The sequence below is a fragment of the Otolemur garnettii genome, unplaced genomic scaffold, assembly GCF_000181295.1.
Source record: "Otolemur garnettii isolate 467f Iridium unplaced genomic scaffold, OtoGar3 scaffold00003, whole genome shotgun sequence".
Lineage (NCBI taxonomy): Eukaryota > Metazoa > Chordata > Mammalia > Primates > Galagidae > Otolemur > Otolemur garnettii.
The window spans coordinates 8329531-8350471 of NW_003852398.1; the positions used below are offsets into that span (position 1 = coordinate 8329531).

The 20941-nt window shown below is 45.2% G+C and overlaps 1 protein-coding gene across 2 annotated transcripts in view; it reads left to right on the forward strand.

Moving 5' to 3' along the window:
- SLIT3 (slit guidance ligand 3) overlaps positions 1-20941 on the forward strand; it is a 620424-nt gene that overhangs the window by 590841 nt on the left and 8642 nt on the right. For both annotated transcript variants that reach the window (XM_003781960.2, XM_012807261.2), the window contains exons 30-32: positions 10682-10819; positions 12160-12400; positions 14594-14724. In XM_003781960.2, the coding sequence (XP_003782008.1) occupies positions 10682-10819; positions 12160-12400; positions 14594-14724 (510 nt within the window). The remainder of the gene's footprint in view (positions 1-10681; positions 10820-12159; positions 12401-14593; positions 14725-20941) is intronic.

Here is a 20941-nt window from a genome sequence, read left to right on the forward strand (position 1 = left end):
GCTGGCTTGAAATAGCTCTGGTCAGAGGTGATCTGGGGTTCAAGTTTAGAGTTAGGAGTACAAAGGTTAAGGCAGCCAGGTTATCATGATCCCCTGGCTCTTGTTCCTAGAAACCGCACTCTCTATTGTAACCAAACCCCCTTGTATTCTAAGCCAATATAAGAAAAAATGATACCAGTCTAGCTTTCATAATTTTGAGATATTTTATTTATACATAATGTCTCCAGGAGACATTACCTTGGAGAGGGCTACAGGCCAGCTCAGTAGTATTAGTTTTTTTTTGTTAAAATGCACTTAAATCAAAAATTCCTTCTTCAATACAACATTTTGTCACATTATCCCCTTGTTTCCCATCGCCAAACAACTCTCATATCCCATGGCAGCCTGTAGCAGGAGATTTGCAGTCAGGGTAAACTGCCCAAGCTGGACATGTTTCTCCTGGGAGATCCTGTATGCTCTAACAAGCAGATCTCAGTGATACAGGCAGATAGTGCCTGCCTATAAACACCAAAAATAATAACAAAAATAAAGATCACAATGATTAGCACGTACTAAGAACTGATTCTGTGTTGGGCATGGTCCATTATTCATAACAACTAATGACCTTAGGAAATGGAAATTGTGCGTGTTCTCTGGGTCTCAGTGAGTGAAGTTAGCCACCTACCTGTGCACATAGAGAGGGGTGGGTTGCAAATCAGTCTGGGCCTGATTTCTCAGCTAAATCCTGAGATGCCAGATGTCCTAGAACCAAGGATACCACTTGGTTACTCCCCCTCGTGCAGAATCAATAATCTCAACACACTAAAATGCATAAACCTTACACTTTAGCTAGAAGAAAGATAAAGGCAAACATTTGAGAGCAATAGGGGAATGTAGGTGGTATCACCAGCTGCTTGTCTTTGGTTGATGAAGTAATGCTGTATAGATCTTTGGATCTATAGCTATTGGAAGTGAGGTCCATTAGGATTACCTGAGAGCTTGTTATCAGCACTCATTTCTAGACACCCAACCCATACTCCTTGAATCAGAAGTTGCCTTTTCACAAGATCCCTGGGCGTTCCATGTGCACGTTAAAGTTTGAGACCCCACTGGTGTGGAGAGGGCTGTGGCATTAAAAAGCAAAAGAATGTAAACACATTTGCCTCTAGACTTAAGCTGAAAGTATATCTTCCTTTTCTTTATTCCTAATAAATACCTCATCGATAGCCTTGAGGTCTTAACTAGCTTAAAATGTTAGAAATTATTCTGTGAGTACTGGACAGCTGTGGTTGCCCTGGAGAAAGTCAAATAGCTTCGAATGCTCTGCAGGTACTTTCTGGAATTTGGGAGGCCCAAGCACAAATGCCTCCCAGGGCCAGGTTAACTCAGCAGCAGAGGTATGGCTGTGAGATGTGGGTGACATGCCCCACAAGGGCAATCCCAATGCATCTTTTTAAAAAGACTCTGGTGGGACTGCTGCTTCTTCACTCTGGAAGGTACAGGTGTCTCTACTGCAGCCTCTGTCACCTTGTGACCTCCAGGTATAGAAATATCTGTAAGGAGGATGCAGGGTCATCACAGAAGCCATACAGTCAATTACTAGCCTTCTGACGGTAAAGTTCGGTGAACCTAATCCCCATCTCTACACAGGGACAGGCGGCCAGCCAGTAATATCAAGAATTCTCATTCATTTATCCAAACATTCATTAGTGATTAGCTGTACATTGTTGAACTATAGGGTATAAGTTATGGTGTCCAGGATGTAGCATTCTTTTTTATTTTATAGAGACAGAGTCTCACTCTATGGCCCTTAGTAGAGTGCTGTGGTGTCACCCAGCTCACAGCAACCTCCAACTCCTGGGCTTAGGCAATTCTCTTGCCTCAGGCTCCTGAGCAGGATATAGCATTCTTAAGTTGTAGCAACTTGTGGAGCTTTTCAAGCAGCTTCAGGAAAATATTGACACAGCTCCTTACTAACCGCTCATGGTGAGACAGGGGAGCTAGAGCTCCAGCCACCCCTGCCTGGGGAAACTTACACAGGGACATCACTCCCAGAGCACGGTGAAGCAGTGGTGGACTCCAGGAGCCAGTAAGGAGGTTTGGAGCTGAGGAGAGCTGACACAGAAGATAAGTGCTTGCACACAAGCAGGGGCTAGCCAACCAGCCCTCATACGGTCTGAGGACAGAAAAGGCCTGTCCTCTAGCTTATTGATTTTGGACTAAAAAGCTCCAGTGAACAGTTTAAACAGGTTAAATGAGTTAGGGGATTGAATACCAGGCAGGGTGAATCTCCCATCAGCTTGGCTGCTAACTGGGCACTGCCACAGTGGAAATGTTGCACTGGAGGAACAGTTTGTGGGGTTCTAGTGCATGTCTGGCTCTGGCACACTTGCTGAGCTCAGGCAATGATCCTCCAGAGTGGACCCTGCACCCCAGGAAGGCCCCATTGCTGTCAGGGGCACTGTTTGATGTGCTTCCTGAGGAAGCAAGCAAGAGCTTTAGGACCCCAATCACACCAGAACTAAATGCTGACGAAGCAAACAGGCCCTGATTGAGGCCAAATAAGCCAGGAAGACAGGACCCAATCTCCTCTGCATCTAGACAATGGCTTCCAACTTCCATTTCATGTGTGTTCTCTGGCACCTAACACTACAGTGCCATCTGGTGTCCAGGCAACATACTGTATACATATATAAGTATACATGTATTTTTACACATAAGTATATTCCATTTTTTTGCTTCTTTTCACAATTGTTTTCTTGGGGTTTTTTTTTATCTTTTATTGTTATAGTTGTTGGTGTTTGGGGCTTTGTTTTTTCTGTCTGGTTGTATTTTTATTTTTTTATTTTTACTTTCTTCAATAGTAAGGGTTTGTCCATTTTTGTTTCAGTTTCTCAGACCCTTTTATTCTTTCCTCTTTCTTTTTTTTTACTTCACTCCTCCTTTCTCTCCTTTGGCAGAGACTTTTCTACTTTTCTCATCTTTCCCACATAAATTTCTCATATAACAACTAAGAGATCCCCTTTTTTTCCTTTATTTTATAATCAAAATTTGTATTTTTAATTTTCTTCATCTATTTTTATTGTATTTTCTGTTATTTTTATTCCTTTCCTCTGAGTTCTGCAGGGTCATGAATTGGTCTGGCTAGGGAGTCACAGCATTAGTCTGGCTCAAGGAAGTCACAAGATCATGGTCTAGAGTGTCCTTCTAGCTGTGCCCTTTGGAAAGACAGTATTAGTAGGTCCCCACTGTGATATACTGCTAAGCATTTTTCCTTTTTCTTCTATATTTGGCAGAGGTTGGGTCTTGCTTTTGCCCAGACTGGTAAAGAGCTCCTGACTTCAAGGGACCCACCCAACCAGGCCCCCTAAAGGCCTTGATTTGCAGGTGTCCTCATAGCACCCTGCCTATCACCACCATTTCTCCTGTCATGTCACTCTCTTTCTCTCCTTCTGTCCTTCTTTTCTCCTTCTTTTCAATTCTTTTCTTTCACCCCACCTATATTTTTTCTCTATCTCTTTTTTTTCTCCTTCCTCACTCTTTACCCTTCTCTTCCTTTTGGCCTTATTCCAAAGGCTACTTCAATACCTAAGCTCTGAGATAAGATAATTTAAAGCAGCAACTCTCAACCTGTAGGTCGCAGCCCCTTTGTAACAATTAAAATACATCCTGCATATCAGATATTTACATTACGATTCATAACAGTAGCAAAATTACAGTTATGAAGTAGCAACGAAAATAATTTTATGGTTGGGGGTCACCACAACGTGAGGAATTGTATTAAAGGGTTGTGGCATTAGGATGGTTAACACTGATTTAAAGCAAAGAGGTAGTGAGAAGGAAAAAGTAGATGAAGTGAACAAGAAGAAAACACACATGAGGAGGAACCAACAAAAAAATTCTGGCAATATGAAAAATGAAAACAGAGGAAACCCCCACACCCAAGGAACCATGAGGCAACTATTCAGAGGACTCTACCTATAAAGAATTAATGAAAATGACAGAAAGGGAATTTAAAATATGGGAGGTAAAGCCAATAAAGGGACTTGACAAGAAAGTAGAGAAACAGAATCAAAACTGGGTGAAAGATTTTAAGAATATAGAAAGGATATGGTAAAGTTTAAGAAATTAAAGGAGCCAGTCAGGGAACTTAAAGATGCAGTAGAAAGTGTCAACAACAGATTAGACCATGGAGAAGAAAATAACTCAGAACTAGAAGATAAAGTTCATGAGCTAACTCAGGTAGTTAAAGAGGCAGAAAAGAAGAGAGAGAAAGCAGAACATTTGCTCAGAGAATTATGGAATTCACAAAGTGTTTGAACATACAAATTATAGGTATCCCTAAAGGGAAAAAGGAACATTCCAAAGAAATGGAAACCCTACTGGAGGATATCATAAATGAAAATTTCCCAAGTATCACCAAAGATTCTGACACACCTTTTTGAGACAGATATCAGACACCGGGTCATCTTAGCACAAACACAGCATTTTCAGGACACATTATAATTAACCTGTCCAAAGTCAAGAGGAAAGAAAAAATTCTGCAAGCAGCCAGGAGTAAGCACCAATTGGCCTACAGGGACAGATCCATCAGTGTGAAAGCAGACTTTTCAGAAACTTTCCAAGGCAAAAGAGAATGGTCATCTACCTTTAAACTCCTTAAATAAGGCAATTTTTAGCCCAGAATTCTGTATCCTGCTAAACTTAACTTCAAAATCAATGAGGAAATCAAATCCTTTACTGATATGCAAACATTGAGAAAATTTCCCACAACAAGGCCAGCTAAGGAAATACTTAGACCTATTCTCCATACTGACCATCACAATGAAACACTAATAAAGCAAACACCCAGAAACTAAAGGACAGAGCCCAGCTTCTACAGTGGCACAAAGGATAAAACTAAGCGATGGTCTTTCACAAAATAATGGAACTCAACCACACTTAGCAATTCTCTCAATAAATGTTAATGGCTTGAATTCTCCACTGAAGAGGCACAGGCTGGCTGATTGGATAAAAAAGCACAAGCCATTCATATGTTATCTCCAAGAAACACACCTAGCTTGAAGGACAAAACAAGATTCAGGGTGAAGAATTGGAAAACAATATTTCAGGCAAATGAAAATCAGAAGGAAGGAGGGGTTGCAATCCTATTTTCAGATCCAAGTGGACTGGAAAGCAACTAAAGTTAAGAAAGCCAAAGATGGTCATTTCATCCTGGTTGAGGGAGCAACACAACAAGAGGACATTTCAATTCTAAATATTTATGCACCCAACCTAAATTCTCCCAGATTTATGAAACAGAACTTGATTGGTCTGAGCAATAACACTATAATAGCTACGGATGTTAACACCCTGGCAGAACTGGAGAGATCCTCTAACCAGAAAGTAAACAAAGATACAAGGGACTTAAATGTGCCCCTATAACAAATGGGCTTAACAGACATATACAGAACACACCATCTCAAAGCTAAGGAATATACATTCCTCTTGTCAGCCCATAAAACATACTTCAAAATAGATCATATCCTAAGATACAAATAAAACCTCAATGAAATTAAAATAATTGAAATTATACTTTGTATCTTCTCAGACCACAAAATACTTAAGGAGGAACTCAACTCTAACAAAAACTGTCATCCCCACACAAAGGCATGGAAATTCAACAACCTTATGCTGAATTACAGTTGGGTCAAGGATGAGATAAAGGAGAAAACTTTTCAAACATAACAATGAAGCTACAAGTTACTAAAACCTGTGAGATACTGCAAAAGCAGTCCTCAGAGGGAAATTTATCACATTAGATGCCTACATATGAAAAACAGAAATAGAGCATATCAACAACCTAATGAATCATCTGAAGGAAATGGAAAAGGAAGAGAAATCTAATCCCAAATCTAAGAGAAGAAAAGAAATAACCAAAATTAAATATGAAAACAAAAGAATCATTCAGAAAAGTAATGGGGAAAAAGTTGGTTCATTGAAAAGATAAACAAAATTGATAAACATTTGGCCAGATTAACTAGAAACAGGAAAGTAAAATTGCTACTAACTGCAATCAGAAACAATAAAAGAGAAATAACAGATATCACAGAGATACAAGAGATTATCTCTGACTACTACAAGATACTCTATGCCCAGAAATTTGACAGTGTGGAAGAGATGGACCAATACCTGGAATCGTATCCTTTCCCTAGACTTAACCAAGAAGAAATAAATCTCTTGAACAGACCAGTATCAAGCACTGAGATTAAAGAAACAATAAAAAATCTTCCAACTAATAAAGCCCTGGAGCAGATGGCTTCACACCAGAATTCTATCAAACCTTCAAAGAAAAGCTGATACCTCTACTGCAGAACCTATTCCAAAACATTGAGAAGGAAGGAACCTTACCCAACACATTCTGTAAAGCAAACATCACCCTGATACCAAAATCAGGAAAGGACCGAACTAAAAACTACAAACCAATTTCACTAATAAATATAGATGCAAAAATACTCAATAAAATCTCATCACCCTGATACCAAAACCAGGAAAGGACCCAACTAAAAAGTAGAACTACAAACCAATTTCACTAATAAATATAGATGCAAAAATACTCAATAAAATCTTTCACTAATAAATATAGATGCAAAAATACTCAATAAAATCTCAATAAAAGTAGAACTACAAACCAATTTCACTAATAAATATAGATGCAAAAATACTCAATAAAATATTTTTTACTCAATAACATACTTAATAAAAACCTACAGGTACACATTTTAAAATTTGTACATCACAATCAAGTAGACTTCATCCCAGGTGTGCAAGGATGGTTAACATGCACAAATCTACAAATGTAATTCACCATATCAATAAAAGCAAAAACAGAGACCATATGATCCTCTCAATAGATGCAGAAAAAGCACTTAATAAAATTCAGCATCCTCTTCTAACAAGAACATTTAAGAATATAGGCTTAGGTGGCACTTTTCTAAGTCTGACTGATCTAATATCATATAGAATGTAGTAAAACTGAAAGCTTTTCTACTTAGAACCAGAACCAGAGAAGGATCTCCTCTACTATTCAACTTAGTGCTAGAAGTTCTAGCCAATGCAATCAGGCAAGAAAAGGATATAAAGGGCATCCAAATGGGAGCAGAGGAGGTCAAACTCTCACTCTTTGCTGATAATATGATCCTGTACTTAAGAGAACCCCAGAGACTCAACCATAAGACTCCTGGAAGTGATTAAGAAATACAGTAATGTCTCAGGGTATAAAATCAGTGTCCACAAATCAGTGGCCTTTGTATATACCAGTAATATCCAAGTTGAGAAACTAATCAAAGACATAGTTACCTTCACAGTAGCATCAAAGAAAATGAAATACCTAGCTAACAAAAGAAATGAAGGACCTCTACAAAGAGAATTATGAAATTCTAAGAAAAGAAACAGCAAAAGACATTAACAAATAGAAAAATATACCATGCTCTTGGGTGGGAAGAATCAACATTGTTAAAATATCTATACTATCCAAAGCAATCTACAGATTTAATGCAATCCCCTTTAAAATACCAACATCATACTTTGAAGAACTGAAAAAATAGTCCTTCATTTCATATGGAACCAGAAAAAATTCTGTATAGTCAAGGCAATTTTTAATAATCAAAACAAATCCAGAGGCATCACTCTACCTGACTTTAGGCTATATTACAAGTCCCTAACAATCAAAACAGCATAGTATTGGCACAAAAATAGAGACATAGACATATGGAACCAAATAGAAAACCAAGAGACAAAAACTAGTCTCTTATAGCCATCTGATCTTTGATAAACCAAACAAAAACATAAACTGGGGAAAAGATTCCCTATTCAATAAATGGTTCTGAGAGAACTGGATAACCACATGTAAGACTGAAACTGGACCTGCACCTTTCACCACTTACAAAAATTGACTAAAGATGGACAAAAGACTTAAACCTAAGACATGAAATGATAACAGTCCTAAAGAAAATGTGGGAAAAACTCTTGAGGATGTTAGCCTGGGGAAAAATTTTATGAAGAAGACTTCAGTAGCAATTGCAACAACAACAAAAATAAACAAGTGGGATCTAATTAAACTGAAAAGCTTCTACATAGCTAAGAACACAATAATTAAAGCAAATAGACAATCCTCAGAATGGGAAAATATATTTGCATATTGCTAATCTGAAAGGCTTGATAACTAGCATCTACAGAGGACTTAAATCAATTAACAAAAAAAGACCTAACAATCCCATCAATCACTGGGCAAGAGACATGAACAGAACCTTCTCTGAGGAAGACAGAGGAATGAATGGCTAACAAACATGAAAAGGTGCTCATCATCCCTAGTCATCAGAGAAATGCAAATCAAAATTACCCTGAGATATCACTTAACTCCAGTAAGATTAGCCCACATCACAAAGTCCCAAAGTTGCTGATGCTGGCATGGATATGGAAAGGGGATCACTTTACACTATTGGCAGGACTGCAAACTCATACAGCCTCTTTGGAAAGAAGTATGGAGAATCCTTAAAGAACTCAAATTAGACTTCCCATTTGACCCTACAGTCCCACTACAAGGCATCTACCCAGAAAGAAAAAAAAATCATTTTATCATAAAGACATTTGCACTAGATTGTTTATTGCAGTTCAATTTACAATCACCAAGATGTTGAAACAACCTAAATGCCCATCAACTTAGGAATGGATTAACAAACTATGGTATATGTATACCATGGAATACTATTCAGCCGTAAGAAAGATGGAGACTTTACAAGTTTACACGCATTGTTCTTAGTAAAGGATGACAAGAATGATAAAGCAAATATCCAACATACTCAATACTAATATGAAGCCAGTAGTAGATGATCTAATACACACCCACATAGGATTAAAATTCTATTCAAGTTGGGAGGAGAGCGAGTGGGTGAGGGGTGGGGGGAATTGGTGTGCTCCCACATAATTGGCACAATGTAGGAGTATAAGGCCCACATGTTGGGTGCAGGACACAACTACAAGATGGACTCTATCTACCAAATTCAAATACTGTGACCTAGATGTTTGCACCTTCACATTAACCTGAAATGAAAAAAAAAAAAAAAAAGACTGTGGCTGAATGTGGGCTGTGATGTTTAAGTTTGCAAATTCTGGCAAAACTATGGGTCACATGTTTCAAATTTGCCAGTCAACTAGGTAAAGATAAATTGGTCAGATCTTACTAGATTGCATAGTTTTGAGTACAGACCCAGTAAATAATCAAATTTGGAACTTGCCCCCCTCAGGGGCACCCTAGCCTCTCAGTGTCTCACTTAGCCATCTATAGCCTGCACCATGCTGTGCCCACCCCTGTGATGCTAGGATCTGCTTCTGGATTTCACCCACGTCTATCTATTCACAAAGAGGAGGGAGGACCATCCCTTTGCTTGGATTTCTCCCCAGTCAGACTCCTTCTGAGACAACCTAAGCATTCAGAGCTCTGGCTCCTCGCTCCACACACCCCCACACCTGTGCCACCTCCTCCTGCCTGTGCCACCTGCTCCTCTGACTTGGATAGGTTGTGGCCATTATTTTTACTCTGCCCAGCAGAATTCAGCTAGTGGGCTCAGAGAGCCACAAGGGCTTTTTTGGAGGCAGAAGAGCCAGTAAGCAGATAATTTAGCCCCTTGCCACTCTCAGGTCTGTTTCTATCCTGGGATTGTGGTTTAGTGTCACCCAGACAGAGGAGCTCAGAGATGCGTGTTCTGGCCCACATACTCAGGGACACCAGGTTTCAGCCAGAGCAGCTTTCTCTGGCCAGATTTCAAGCCTGGGCTAGCAGGGATAGGGATGGAGTTGCGGACACATTGCTCTTCAGGGAGGGGCTGGATCAGCGTGCAGGGCCTGGGCTGGGACAGCAGCTCCCATCCTCCGGCCTGGGGAATATGAGCCATTTATTAAGGCATAAGAACTGTGCCCTTCTTATCCCAGTGCAAATCTCTGGGGGAAATGAATAGGCAATAAAACAAAATCAAGGGGAGTGCAAACAGCATCATTTTCCTCTTCATCATCATTACCGTCTTCTACATATCATATCGACTGTTTACTCAATGTTTATCCAGTGCACTCTACAGAGCATATCATTTCATTTTTAAAGCAACCATATGGGGCAGACTTATTTATCATTAATAGCATTTCAAGATGCAACTGAAACACTCTCCAGGTAATGAGTGACTGATCCACTTAGAATAGTAACCGACACAGTAAGCAGAAACTAAATATTATCACTCCGGGGGGGGGGGGAGGGGAGGCAGGGGGCACTTTGCAGAGCTCTCTGTGCTCTGCTTTTTCCTTGTGTGAAGAAGACCCTCCCTTCCTGGTGGTTTCCCGCAATGAAAGCTGCTTGGCACAGTGGCTGGCACAAAGAGGAACCAAACACCAGTGCCATGCAGAAAGTGGTAGATCTAGCCTGAAAACAAGACTGCCCCACACAACACACAAACACGCACTCACACACACATACACACAATGGACAAGCACTGACTTCAGGGACCAACTGTGGGCGGCCAGGAGAACATGATGTGCAGCCAGGCTTTGCAGTGCCTTAGGGAATTTAGATAGAGAGGGAGATGCCACCTGCTGCGGGTGGGGTGTGGGGGCATGAGCATGACCACCTGGAAGCTGGCCCACCCTGAGGAACAGCCTCTCTCTGCCTGTGTTCCAGGTGTGAATGTGTCCCTGGCTACAGCGGGAAGCTCTGTGAGATAGACAACGATGACTGCGTGGCCCACAAGTGCCGCCATGGGGCCCAGTGCGCAGACGCGGTCAATGGCTACACGTGCATCTGCCCCCAGGGCTTCAGGTATGGCCGAAGGCACTGCAGGAGGAAGACAGCCTGGACCAGGGGCAGGGGTTGGGACTGCTGAGCTTCAGCAGCGGGATAGACACCCAAGTCCAGGCAGCCCCAGCGCTGATTGTAGGTGGCAACTTCATTCCTCCTGGTCCGTTTCAGCCCCTACAGTGCAGAGTGGGTGTTGTTAGTCCCATTTTGAGATGGGGAGAAGTGCTACCCAGGGCAACTCCATATGGAAGTTGGGCTAAGGTCCTAGCTCATGTGACGTCAAGCCTGGGTGTGGTTCCTCTTAATGGAAGATGCCACCATTTAGAAGCCCAGCTTGTAGGGCAGGGGCAGCTGTGTGACTCTGTTGGCCAGAATCTCCTTTCTAGGCTAGAGAACATGAACATTAAGCTGCCCCAGTGGCAGAAAGATGGGGATCAGAGCCCCACCCCAGAGGTACTGAATTAAAATTGAGGATTGGGTAACAGGGGCTGGGAGTTTGCCCTTTTATAAAAATTGTGATAAAATATATGCAACATAAAATTTACCATCTTACCCCCTTTTTTAAGGACGCTGTTCAATAATACTAAGTGCATTCAGTGCATACAGTCACCCATCTCCAGAGCTTTTTCATTTTGCGAAAGTGAAACTCTGTACCCATTACACAAGAACTCCCCGTTCCCTCCCTACAGGCTCTGGTAAATTCTATCTTACTTTCTATCTCTAAAATTTCGACTATTTTAGGTACGTCCTGTAAGTAGAATCCAACAGGACTTGTCCTTTGTGACTGGCTTATTTCGCTTAGCGTGATGCTCTCAGGTTCATCCGTGTTATAGCATGTGTCAGAATGTCTTTCCTTTTTAAGGCTGGACAATAGTTCCATTGGATGGGCATGTACAACATTTGGTTTATTCATTCGTCTGAATGTGGATTGGGATCTGCACTTCTAACAGATATACCCCAGGCACTTCTGATGACACTAAAATTTGAGGACCTGTACTCTATCTAGTTCAGCTCTGTTATTATATTAATACTTTCAATACTTTTTTTCCTTAAACATGGGGTCTGACTGTGTTGCCCAGGCTGAACTCAAACTCTTGGGTTCAAGTGATCTTCCTAACTGTAACTGTAGGTACTCAGCCATGCCTGGCCCAACTCCATTATTTTAAAAATGGGAAGACGGGGACTCAGAGAAGGAAGAGAACTTGCCATCAGTGGCAGGGCTGAATGAGACCCTAGACCTAATTTCAGGTCCCATGTCACTCCACCTCTCTGTCAGAGGTTCTTTGGCCTAAATAAATAACTGTGAATCCTCTTAACTGTTCTCCCATCCTTCCTCCCCCATTCTTCACCCCTTCTTCTAGTGGGCTCTTCTGTGAGAACCCCCCACCCATGGTCCTGCTACAGACCAGCCCCTGTGACCAGTATGAGTGCCAGAACGGAGCCCAGTGCATCGTGGTGCAACAGGAACCTACCTGCCGCTGTCCCCCGGGTTTCGCTGGCCCCAGGTGTGAGAAGCTCATCACTGTCAACTTTGTGGGCAAGGACTCCTATGTGGAACTGGCCTCTGCCAAGGTCCGCCCCCAGGCCAACATCTCCCTGCAGGTGAGCTCCCCCACCCCCACCCTGCCTTTTGAAGGACCTCCGCATGCCCCCAAGCTCTGATTGATCAGAATAGCTGAGATGCCCCAGGTTTTAGCAGACCCACTCTTCTCCATCCCCAAGGACAACACTCAGCTTGAGGGCATGTGGACCAGCTCTGTCCAAAGAGTTCTATAGATAACTCCTGACCAGCTCTCACTGCAAACAGCACCCCTACTTCCAGCCTCATTCACTCATTCCTCTAGAAAATACTCATTCAACTATTAGATGCCAGACACTCTGCTCAGTAATTGGGATTCAATGATAGAAAAGACAAGTGAAGCCTTTATCTTGGGCAAAATGGTGAGGAAAGGACTAGTGACAGCTCTGGGTGCTGTGGGAGCTCATAGGCTGGGCTGTGATCTCAGCCTGCTCAGAATAGGGGAAGGCTCCTCAGAGGCAGTGGGGACTAAGCTGAGAGCTGAAGGCTGAATAGGAGCTTGCCTGATGCAGGGTTGATGTGTGCACGACTGAGGGGACAGGGAGACAAGTGGGAGCGGGACTCTCAAGCCTGAGAAATCAGTATGGTACAGAGGTGCAAATAAACAGAACATTTTGGGGAACAGAAAATTAGTATGAACTGAGTAATTTTCTGACAGTTTCCAGTCAGAATAATATGGACCTGATGACATTTACTCCTAACTGCATTTCTGGGCAGCCTAAATGTTATTCTAGGGCCTGAGGGGATGACAGGGAATGTGTGTGATGGAGAAAGAACAGGCCACTGGCAGTAGGCTTGCTATGGAGGAGGACCTCTAGACACAGCTAGAGGGTATGGGCCAGCCAGTGGCCCCTGCCACTTGGGCTGGACGCTTCCCAGTGCTGCTGGGCACTAACTGGGGATTTGCCCTTCTTTGGGTTATGGAGCTTCTGGAGAGACTACTCATCCAACCAAGACCTGTTGAGCTCCTGTGCCTGCTAGGCACTGTTGTGGGCACTGGGGTACAGAAATGCACAAGTTCAAACTGCTTCCTCCCGTGGGGCTTACAGCCCAGGGGATAGGCCTCTGTGGCACAAGTGAGAAGGAAGCCTTGCTGGCCACCACTCCCTCCTGCCTTCCTCTCTCAGCCCCACCCACCCCGGGACCTGATTATTGAGCCCTAGCTAGCCAGGGTACACCCAGGGCCCCCAACATCTAGATATCCTACCACACCTACCTCCTTCGCTGCCTATTCTCAGGCCAGACATGCTGGCAATGGGAGCCCATGGACCAATCTGAGAATCTCATCCCTGCAGCCAGGTGACTAGCAAATGAGTACCTTGTAGGCAGCATCTTCTGAAACCAGTGTCCCTCGGCCTTGGCAATTCTTTAAAATTACCTGCAGACCTTTTTAAATTGTCTTTGCCTATGTCCTATCCCTGAGGAATTCATGTGGACTTGGTCTGGGGTCTGGAGTGTATTTTTTTTTTTTTGAGACAATAGTTTTGCAATATCACCCAGGCTAGAGTGCCATGGCCTCAGTCTAGCTCACAGCAGCCTCAAACTCCTAGGTTCAAGTAATCTTCAGCCTCTGGAGTAGCTGGGACTACAGGTGCACACCATGATGCCTGGCTAGTTTTTCTATTTTTAGTAAAGACAGTGTCTTACTTTTTCTCAGACTAATCTCAAACTCCTGAGCTCATGCAGCCTCCCAGAGTGCTAGGATTACAGGCATGAGCCACTGTGCCTGACCCAGACAATGGAATTTTTTTAAAATTCCCCAAATGATTCTTAATAAAGTGCTTAATTCATTGTAAACAGTGAATTAGATGGATGAATTAGCATTTTGTTGATAACTATTATGCAGAGAGACTGAGGTCCCAGGAGCAGGGACTTGTGTACGACTACAGTGTGCTCCTGTGGGAGAGGACAGATTAGAGCTTGGGCCTTCTGACATAAATATAAGAACTTAATGGTGCTTGGTAGGCTCTCAATAAATATCTGTGGGAGTGGTGTGCGTAGTCGGCATTTACGGAAGTATGAATCTAGGCCTTGCCTTCTGGGGACTCACAAACTAGGTGGAGGAGGAAAGATAAACATGAATTCAGACCCCCCCCCCATCCAACTCACAAACACTGACTCAGAAGCCACCACCTGGGGCAGAGTCCTGTGAGGGGGGATCAGTGGAGGTTTGGCCTCAGGTAAGCCCTGACACATGTCCTGGTTACTCTCTCCAGGTGGCCACTGACAAGGACAATGGCATCCTTCTCTACAAGGGAGACAATGACCCCCTGGCGCTGGAGCTGTACCAGGGCCACGTGAGGCTGGTCTATGACAGCCTGAGTTCCCCTCCAACCACGGTGTACAGGTGAGGACCTGCCCACCTATCTCTTGTGCCTCCATATCTTCCTGCCATCTGGCCCTGCAAGAAGATGCCAGGTGACTCTGGTGTCCTGTCTCCTAGCCCCCATTTCTCCCCAAACTCACACACACACATTCACACTTCCTCCTTGCACAGAGTGTGCAAGGGCAGGGGGATGTTGAAGTGGCAGGAGAGGAGAGGACAGCAGGCCCCCGAAATGGGGGGGAGCAGGAAGATGACACCTCATCACCATAAGATAAATGGCCAGCCGGCTACTGCGCATGGAGCCGGGTGCTGCAGTGGGGACAGAGCTGCTTAATGAGATGCCCTTTTCAAAATGTCATCCTAATCTTTTATTAGTTTAAGAAAGACAACAGGGGACGATTAGCATGTAGCTCAAGGGAGAGGACTGGAGAGGACCAAGGGAGCAGGACTGCTCCTTAGGTGACTTTCCAAGAGTCACCCTGAATTGTGTATGATCTGTGTGGCAGCTGTGCTGTTACTTCATCTGCCATCTCACATCAGCTTCCAACCTGCTCGCTTTTTGAATTTAGTCTCTGGGGACTCACAGGTATGCTAGTTTTATACATTAGATTTTTTCCCCCCACTTCTCAGTAAAATAAATACTAAATAACTATTAAAATAATTTAATTTGGTTATAAAAATAGCTACTAAATTTTGGAAATGCCTCTCTGTGTTACACCTAAAATGGTGTGAAACCACCAGTGGATCAGGAGCTAACCCCAAGGAAGCCATGGCACCACAGAAGGCCACACTTTGACCTTTGGAAGCAAGAGCGTATTTCACAGGGTTGGGGAAGAGCAGTGATTTTCAGACCTTTTTATCCCCATTAACTAAATCTTTTATTCCATCAAAGTTGTATATTGAACTTAAGAATATTAAATGCACAGAGACAAAAGTGCCCCACAGGGTTGGAGGGAACAAAGTCAGTCTCTTTGTGCTTCGGCTTCCCCCCTGTAAACTGTGGGTAATACCAGGATATACCTCCTTCCTGAGGCATTCTTTGAGGACTGAAATAATATTTAAGAAAGTACTTGACAGGGCGGTGCCTGTGGCTCAAAGGAGTAAGGCACCGGCCGCCAGCCCCATATGCCGGAGGTGGTGGGTTCAAACCCAGCCCCCGCCAAAAACTGAAAAAAAAAAAAGAAAGTACTTGACAAATTGAGCCTTTACGTGGGCACATCCAGGACAGGTGAAAGCCAAGCTCTTGGAAACTGCTGGGCCGTGTCCTGAGTATGGGGCCTTCTCTGAGCCAAGCCCCGCCTTTCTTTTAGGCTGACGTTAGCTATTGGGAGTGGTGACGTGGTAAAGGGTTGATGCTGGTGGTAGGAATTTGGGAGCCCTGTGCTGTCCTGCAGCTCCTGTCAAGTAGTCGTGAGGTGTCACAGGTGGCCCTGGGAACATGCCACACCCTGCCTTAGCTGTGGGAGGGGACCAAATGAGGGATGCCTGGGTCCTCATGCTGAGCCCGTGACAGATCTTTAGTGCCTTTCATTCAGCCCAAAGTCTCCAGAAGTCCCATGTTAAGCGTGGTTTTGCTTCCACCCTTTCCTCCGAGGCAGCCCTGTTTCTGCCCTGGTAGTGTGCTCGCTCTCTCACTCACCAGACATCTGTCAGGCACCTTGTCTGGGCCGGGTACAGGGAACACAGAGGTAAACATAGTCCACACGTGAAAGCAAGCAGCGGTTACACAGCAGAATAAAACAGTTCTCAGTGGAGATGCTGGAGACGCACTGTGAGCACACTGAAGCTGGAGCAAGTATTTTTATTTGGAGGAGCAGGGAAGGCTCCCTAGTGGAAGAGGCAATGTTTGAGCTGAGGCTTGACCTGTGATGTAGGAGTATTTCCACGGCTGAGCAGTGAGGCAGCCCCAGGGAGGAGAGCCTACCAGCATGCCTGGAGGCCAGGCTGAGGGTGGGAGGCTTAGCAGAGGCATGGGCTGAGCTGACCAGCAGCTGAGGTGGGTCAGGAGGCCATTCCAGACAAAACATGAGATTTCCTCATCATCACTCTGGTGACCTCTAGCTACCCAGGAAGACCTCCTCGGCGTCAGGGCCAGGTCATGGTCCCAAATCAAAGCTCATTGATTGGGGGTGTTGCCACCTGCAGCCTTCTGCCTGCTGAGGCCTGCCAAGGCCACTGACCAGCCCTCAGAGTGAGGAGAAGCAGTCTGGGTCCCAGCAGAGATTTACAGCCTAGATTCTGTGGCCTCCCTCCTGTCTGCGTCTGACTTTGTTCAGCTGCCCAGCTAAAGTCTCAGATAGTGATGACGGCACCTCAGGATTCCACTCCAGGCCCGAGGGGAAATACACAAAATAGCCCACCTAAGACCCTGGGGCCCTTGTCCCAGAATGGGGACAGACTTCACTATTCCTTGGGACTGAGGCTTGTCAAAGGCCAGTCCCACCTGCCAGCAAGGCAACGCAGCCACATAGGCCACAGATGTGGGTAGTGGGCTGAGGGCCCTATAGGGAGTGGTGGGGATTGTAGAAGCCAGAGGGTACAGGCCCCACCAAAGGGGCAGCAGACCTCAGCTCCAGCTCCAGACACTGCCATATGGGAATGCAGGTTATCAAGGGAAGCTGGAGGTTTGGGGTTTCTATGTGAAATATCTGCTTTTAAATGTTAGCCATTTTCAAACATCATGTGGGAGCTCTGTTTAGCACAGTGCCTGCTTCCTGAGTCCTAATTACCACAGTCCTATCCACTGCCAAGGTCTTTGTGTCGTGCGATCCTCTCCATGGGCCCCAAGGAGGCATCATCACTCCTATTTTAGGGATGAGAAGCCTGATGCTGCTAGAAGCCAGGAAGTGGCAGAGCTGAGATTTAAATCCAGGTCAGGCTTTGACCAAAACCGGCTCTCCCACCGTGCTGGCTCTGGGGTGTGAAGGCCAGGCCAGGAGAAAGTGGAGGCCACTCCCCCCACCTTGCTACAGGAGTAGGGGTTGCTGCAGTGAAGTGTGAGGGCTCAGCCTGCTCAGCTGCAGCCGGAGCTCCCAGGCACTTTGTTCCTGTGAGGCTCTGTCGCCACCTGGTGGTTCCCACGCAGCATTCAGGTGAGAGCGCCTCGCACCTGGGGCTCTCACCTGGATGAATGACCACCCCCTGCAATTACCTTCTTCCCAGCTGCACGGGGTCCTGGGGCTCAGGAGACCAGTCCTGTTTCCACCACTTCCACTTTAAGTCTTTGGGCCGGGCACCTTAAGTCTCTGAGCTTTATGTCTTTTATTTCTAAAATGGAGAAAAAAATTATGCCTCTCACCTGGGGGGGTTGAGAGTTAAATGAGAGGATGCTTAGCATAAGGTAGCTCAATGCCTGGCCCCTGCTAACACGCGTGCATCCGCCACTCTTATTAAAGGTAAAAGCAGATAAAGGGCCACAGGCCACTCTGGCCAAGGCCTGTGGTCACACCTGCCCCAGGCAGGACACCCACAACACTCTCCTCCTACTACTTGTTTCAGTCTGACCCAGTGGCAAATGAGGAAGACTCTCAGAGCCCCCTTCTTTCCTCCGAAGTCCCTAAATATCTCTCCAGGAGACTAATTACCGGGGACTACAGAATGAACATTTCTTTTAGAGTGAACACAGGCAGTCATTTTTTCTATTTCTTTCTCTTCTTTTGTAGCAGTGGAGCCGTTTTCCCACTGACATTTTACCAAAGACTACAATTTTTTAAAAAGTCAAGAAGAAATAAAGCCATTCTGATTTAGGGATGGGGCTATTAAAAAAAAAAAACAGAGCCTTCAGTGCTGCTCATCCCTAAACCTCCAGGAATCCACAGTTTGAAATGCACTGGCTTTAGACTTTATTTGCTTTATTTCCAGAAGACACTGGCTAAGATGTGTCAGAAAGGGGCACCCGGTTGACCCATGAGCACCACTGGCATAGACAGCATTATAGGAGGTTTGAATTTAGAATTAATCCTGACTTTGAACCTCAATTTTAGCACTTCCTAACAGTGGGGCCTTGGTCAAGTTATTTAGATTCCTTCCCTATAAAACAGGCTCACAAGAGTGCCCTTCCCAGAGATGGCTGAGCCAGCAGCAGTATATAGCAACTCAAAGCCCTGGGCAGCTATAAGGTTGAGAAGTCAGTAGACAGACTCCTCAAGGACTCACTAATCTACTCCCCAACCCCAGTCCCTGCCACACCCAGCTCCTTCCAGCCTAGCATAAGGGTCGGAGACTCATCATTCCACCTTTACTGAGCCCTTGGTGGGTATGGGGGCTGTGCATTGCCCATTAAAACCCAAGGTAAAGCAAGTGTAAAACTCTGTAAAGAAGCAGAAATGGTGCTTATAGAAGTGATATGACTTGCCCAGGGTCCCTTCGCTGGGGAACCCAGCACAGTCAATATCAGATCTCTCCCTCCACACCCGGTGTAAACTGGCTGAGGACTACACCTAGAGGGAGAGGCTTGCCTAGGGACTCTCCCAGGTGGGCATCAGGCGAGGCCTTCCATGGGCCCAGTCACTGGGGCACCATGGTACTCAGCACTCTGTCTGAAGCAGGAGCCAGAGACTGCATAGTCCTCTCTGCTCCTGCCAAACTGCTGTCTCCAGCTCAGGTGCCTGGAAGGCCATGCAGCTGGTCCTGAGCTGGCCCAGGGATGGCAGGAAAGGAAGGAGGGAATGGGCACCAGGCCAGCCTCCAGGAAAGGAGCAGTGGGTGTGCCCACTGTGCCTGTGTGTCTATAATGAGAAAACAGCTGCCCAGCTCCCGGAATCTTAGTGTTGATTGGGACTGCCAAGACCACCCACCCAGAGCTGCAGCCTCCTGACAGCTCCCTCTCTGACAGGTGGCTGCCCAGCATCTGTTTACACACCTGCAGGCTGAGGAGCTCATTTGCATCCAGACAGCATCAGCTTACAGGATGGTTTGGGGATGGATCTGCATGTTTTTGTGTGTGTGGTTAAAAAACTGTGTGAGGGCTCAAAGTCACAGATTTAAGGTCTCTGCACACCAGCCCTCATCCCCCCACCTGCCTTCAGCAACTTGTCTGCAGGATCACAGCCTCTGCCTTGTCCTCAGCTCATGGCTTGGAGCAGTTGGAGGCTTCTGAAATAGAAACAGGGCCAGGTACAGTGGCTCAACATCTGTAACTGTAGCGATTTGCAGGGGCCAAGGCAGGAGGATTGCTTGAGGTGGGAAGTTCGAGACCAGCCTGAGCAATACAGTGAGACCCTGTCTCCAAAAAGAAATAAAAAAATTAGCTGAGTATGGTGGTGAACAGCTGTAGTTCCCAGCTACTCAGGAGGCTGTGGCAGGAGGATTCCTTGAGCCCAGGAGTTTGCAGTTGCAGTGAGCTATAATCACACCATTGCTCTCATGTATGAGCAACAAAGTAAGACCGTGTCTCCAAAAAGAAACAAAGAAACAGCTCTCCCTTCAAAGAGCATTTTGGCTCCTCATTGCAAAACCAGATCCTCCAACGACCCTCTTACCCAGCACGTACCCCCACTGGCCTATTTCTTGACCAGATCTTACATTGATAAGGATCACTTGGCCATTTAATTTAGGGGGAAAACTCAAGAAAGAAGAATGTGAGCTCTGTTAGTGAAAGACCCTATCCTGTTTGCCCCTGATTCCCAGCACCTACAACAGTGTGGCCCAGAGCAAATGCTCAGTGGGTGGGTGCATGTGGGTGGGCGGATAGATAGAAGGTAGATGAATAAATAGGTGAGTAGGAGAGTAGGTGGATAAATGGGTGAGTGAATGGATAGGTAGATGCAAAGGTGGGTGGTGGTTGGATGGATGTGGGATGGATAGGTCTGAATGGGTCCCCTGTCCTCTGCCATCACTTTCTTCCATCGATCAGCATTAGAGGCAATGGTGGGCTCTTATTTATCAGCAGCACTAATAATAACTACTCACATTTCCCTAGCAGTTTAGCCTACAGAGGATCACAGTAGAGATAGGGATATGTTGCCTGGTGTGGGGGTGCATGACTATAGTCCCAGCTGCTCAGGAGGGGCTGAGAACTACACTGAGCTCTGTTCTCATCCATTCAGGTATGGGTGGTAAATATGGAGGCTCCCTCTCACCTTGAAATCTCCCTGGTCAACCCCTGTTGGTTCCAAGCCCTCAGCAAGTTGCCTGTACTATCAGAGACAGCACCATAAGGGGAAGGTCCAAGTTCATCATTCCTCATCCTAAATGTCTGAGACCAGAAGTGCTTCCGATTTTGAATTGGGGGATATTT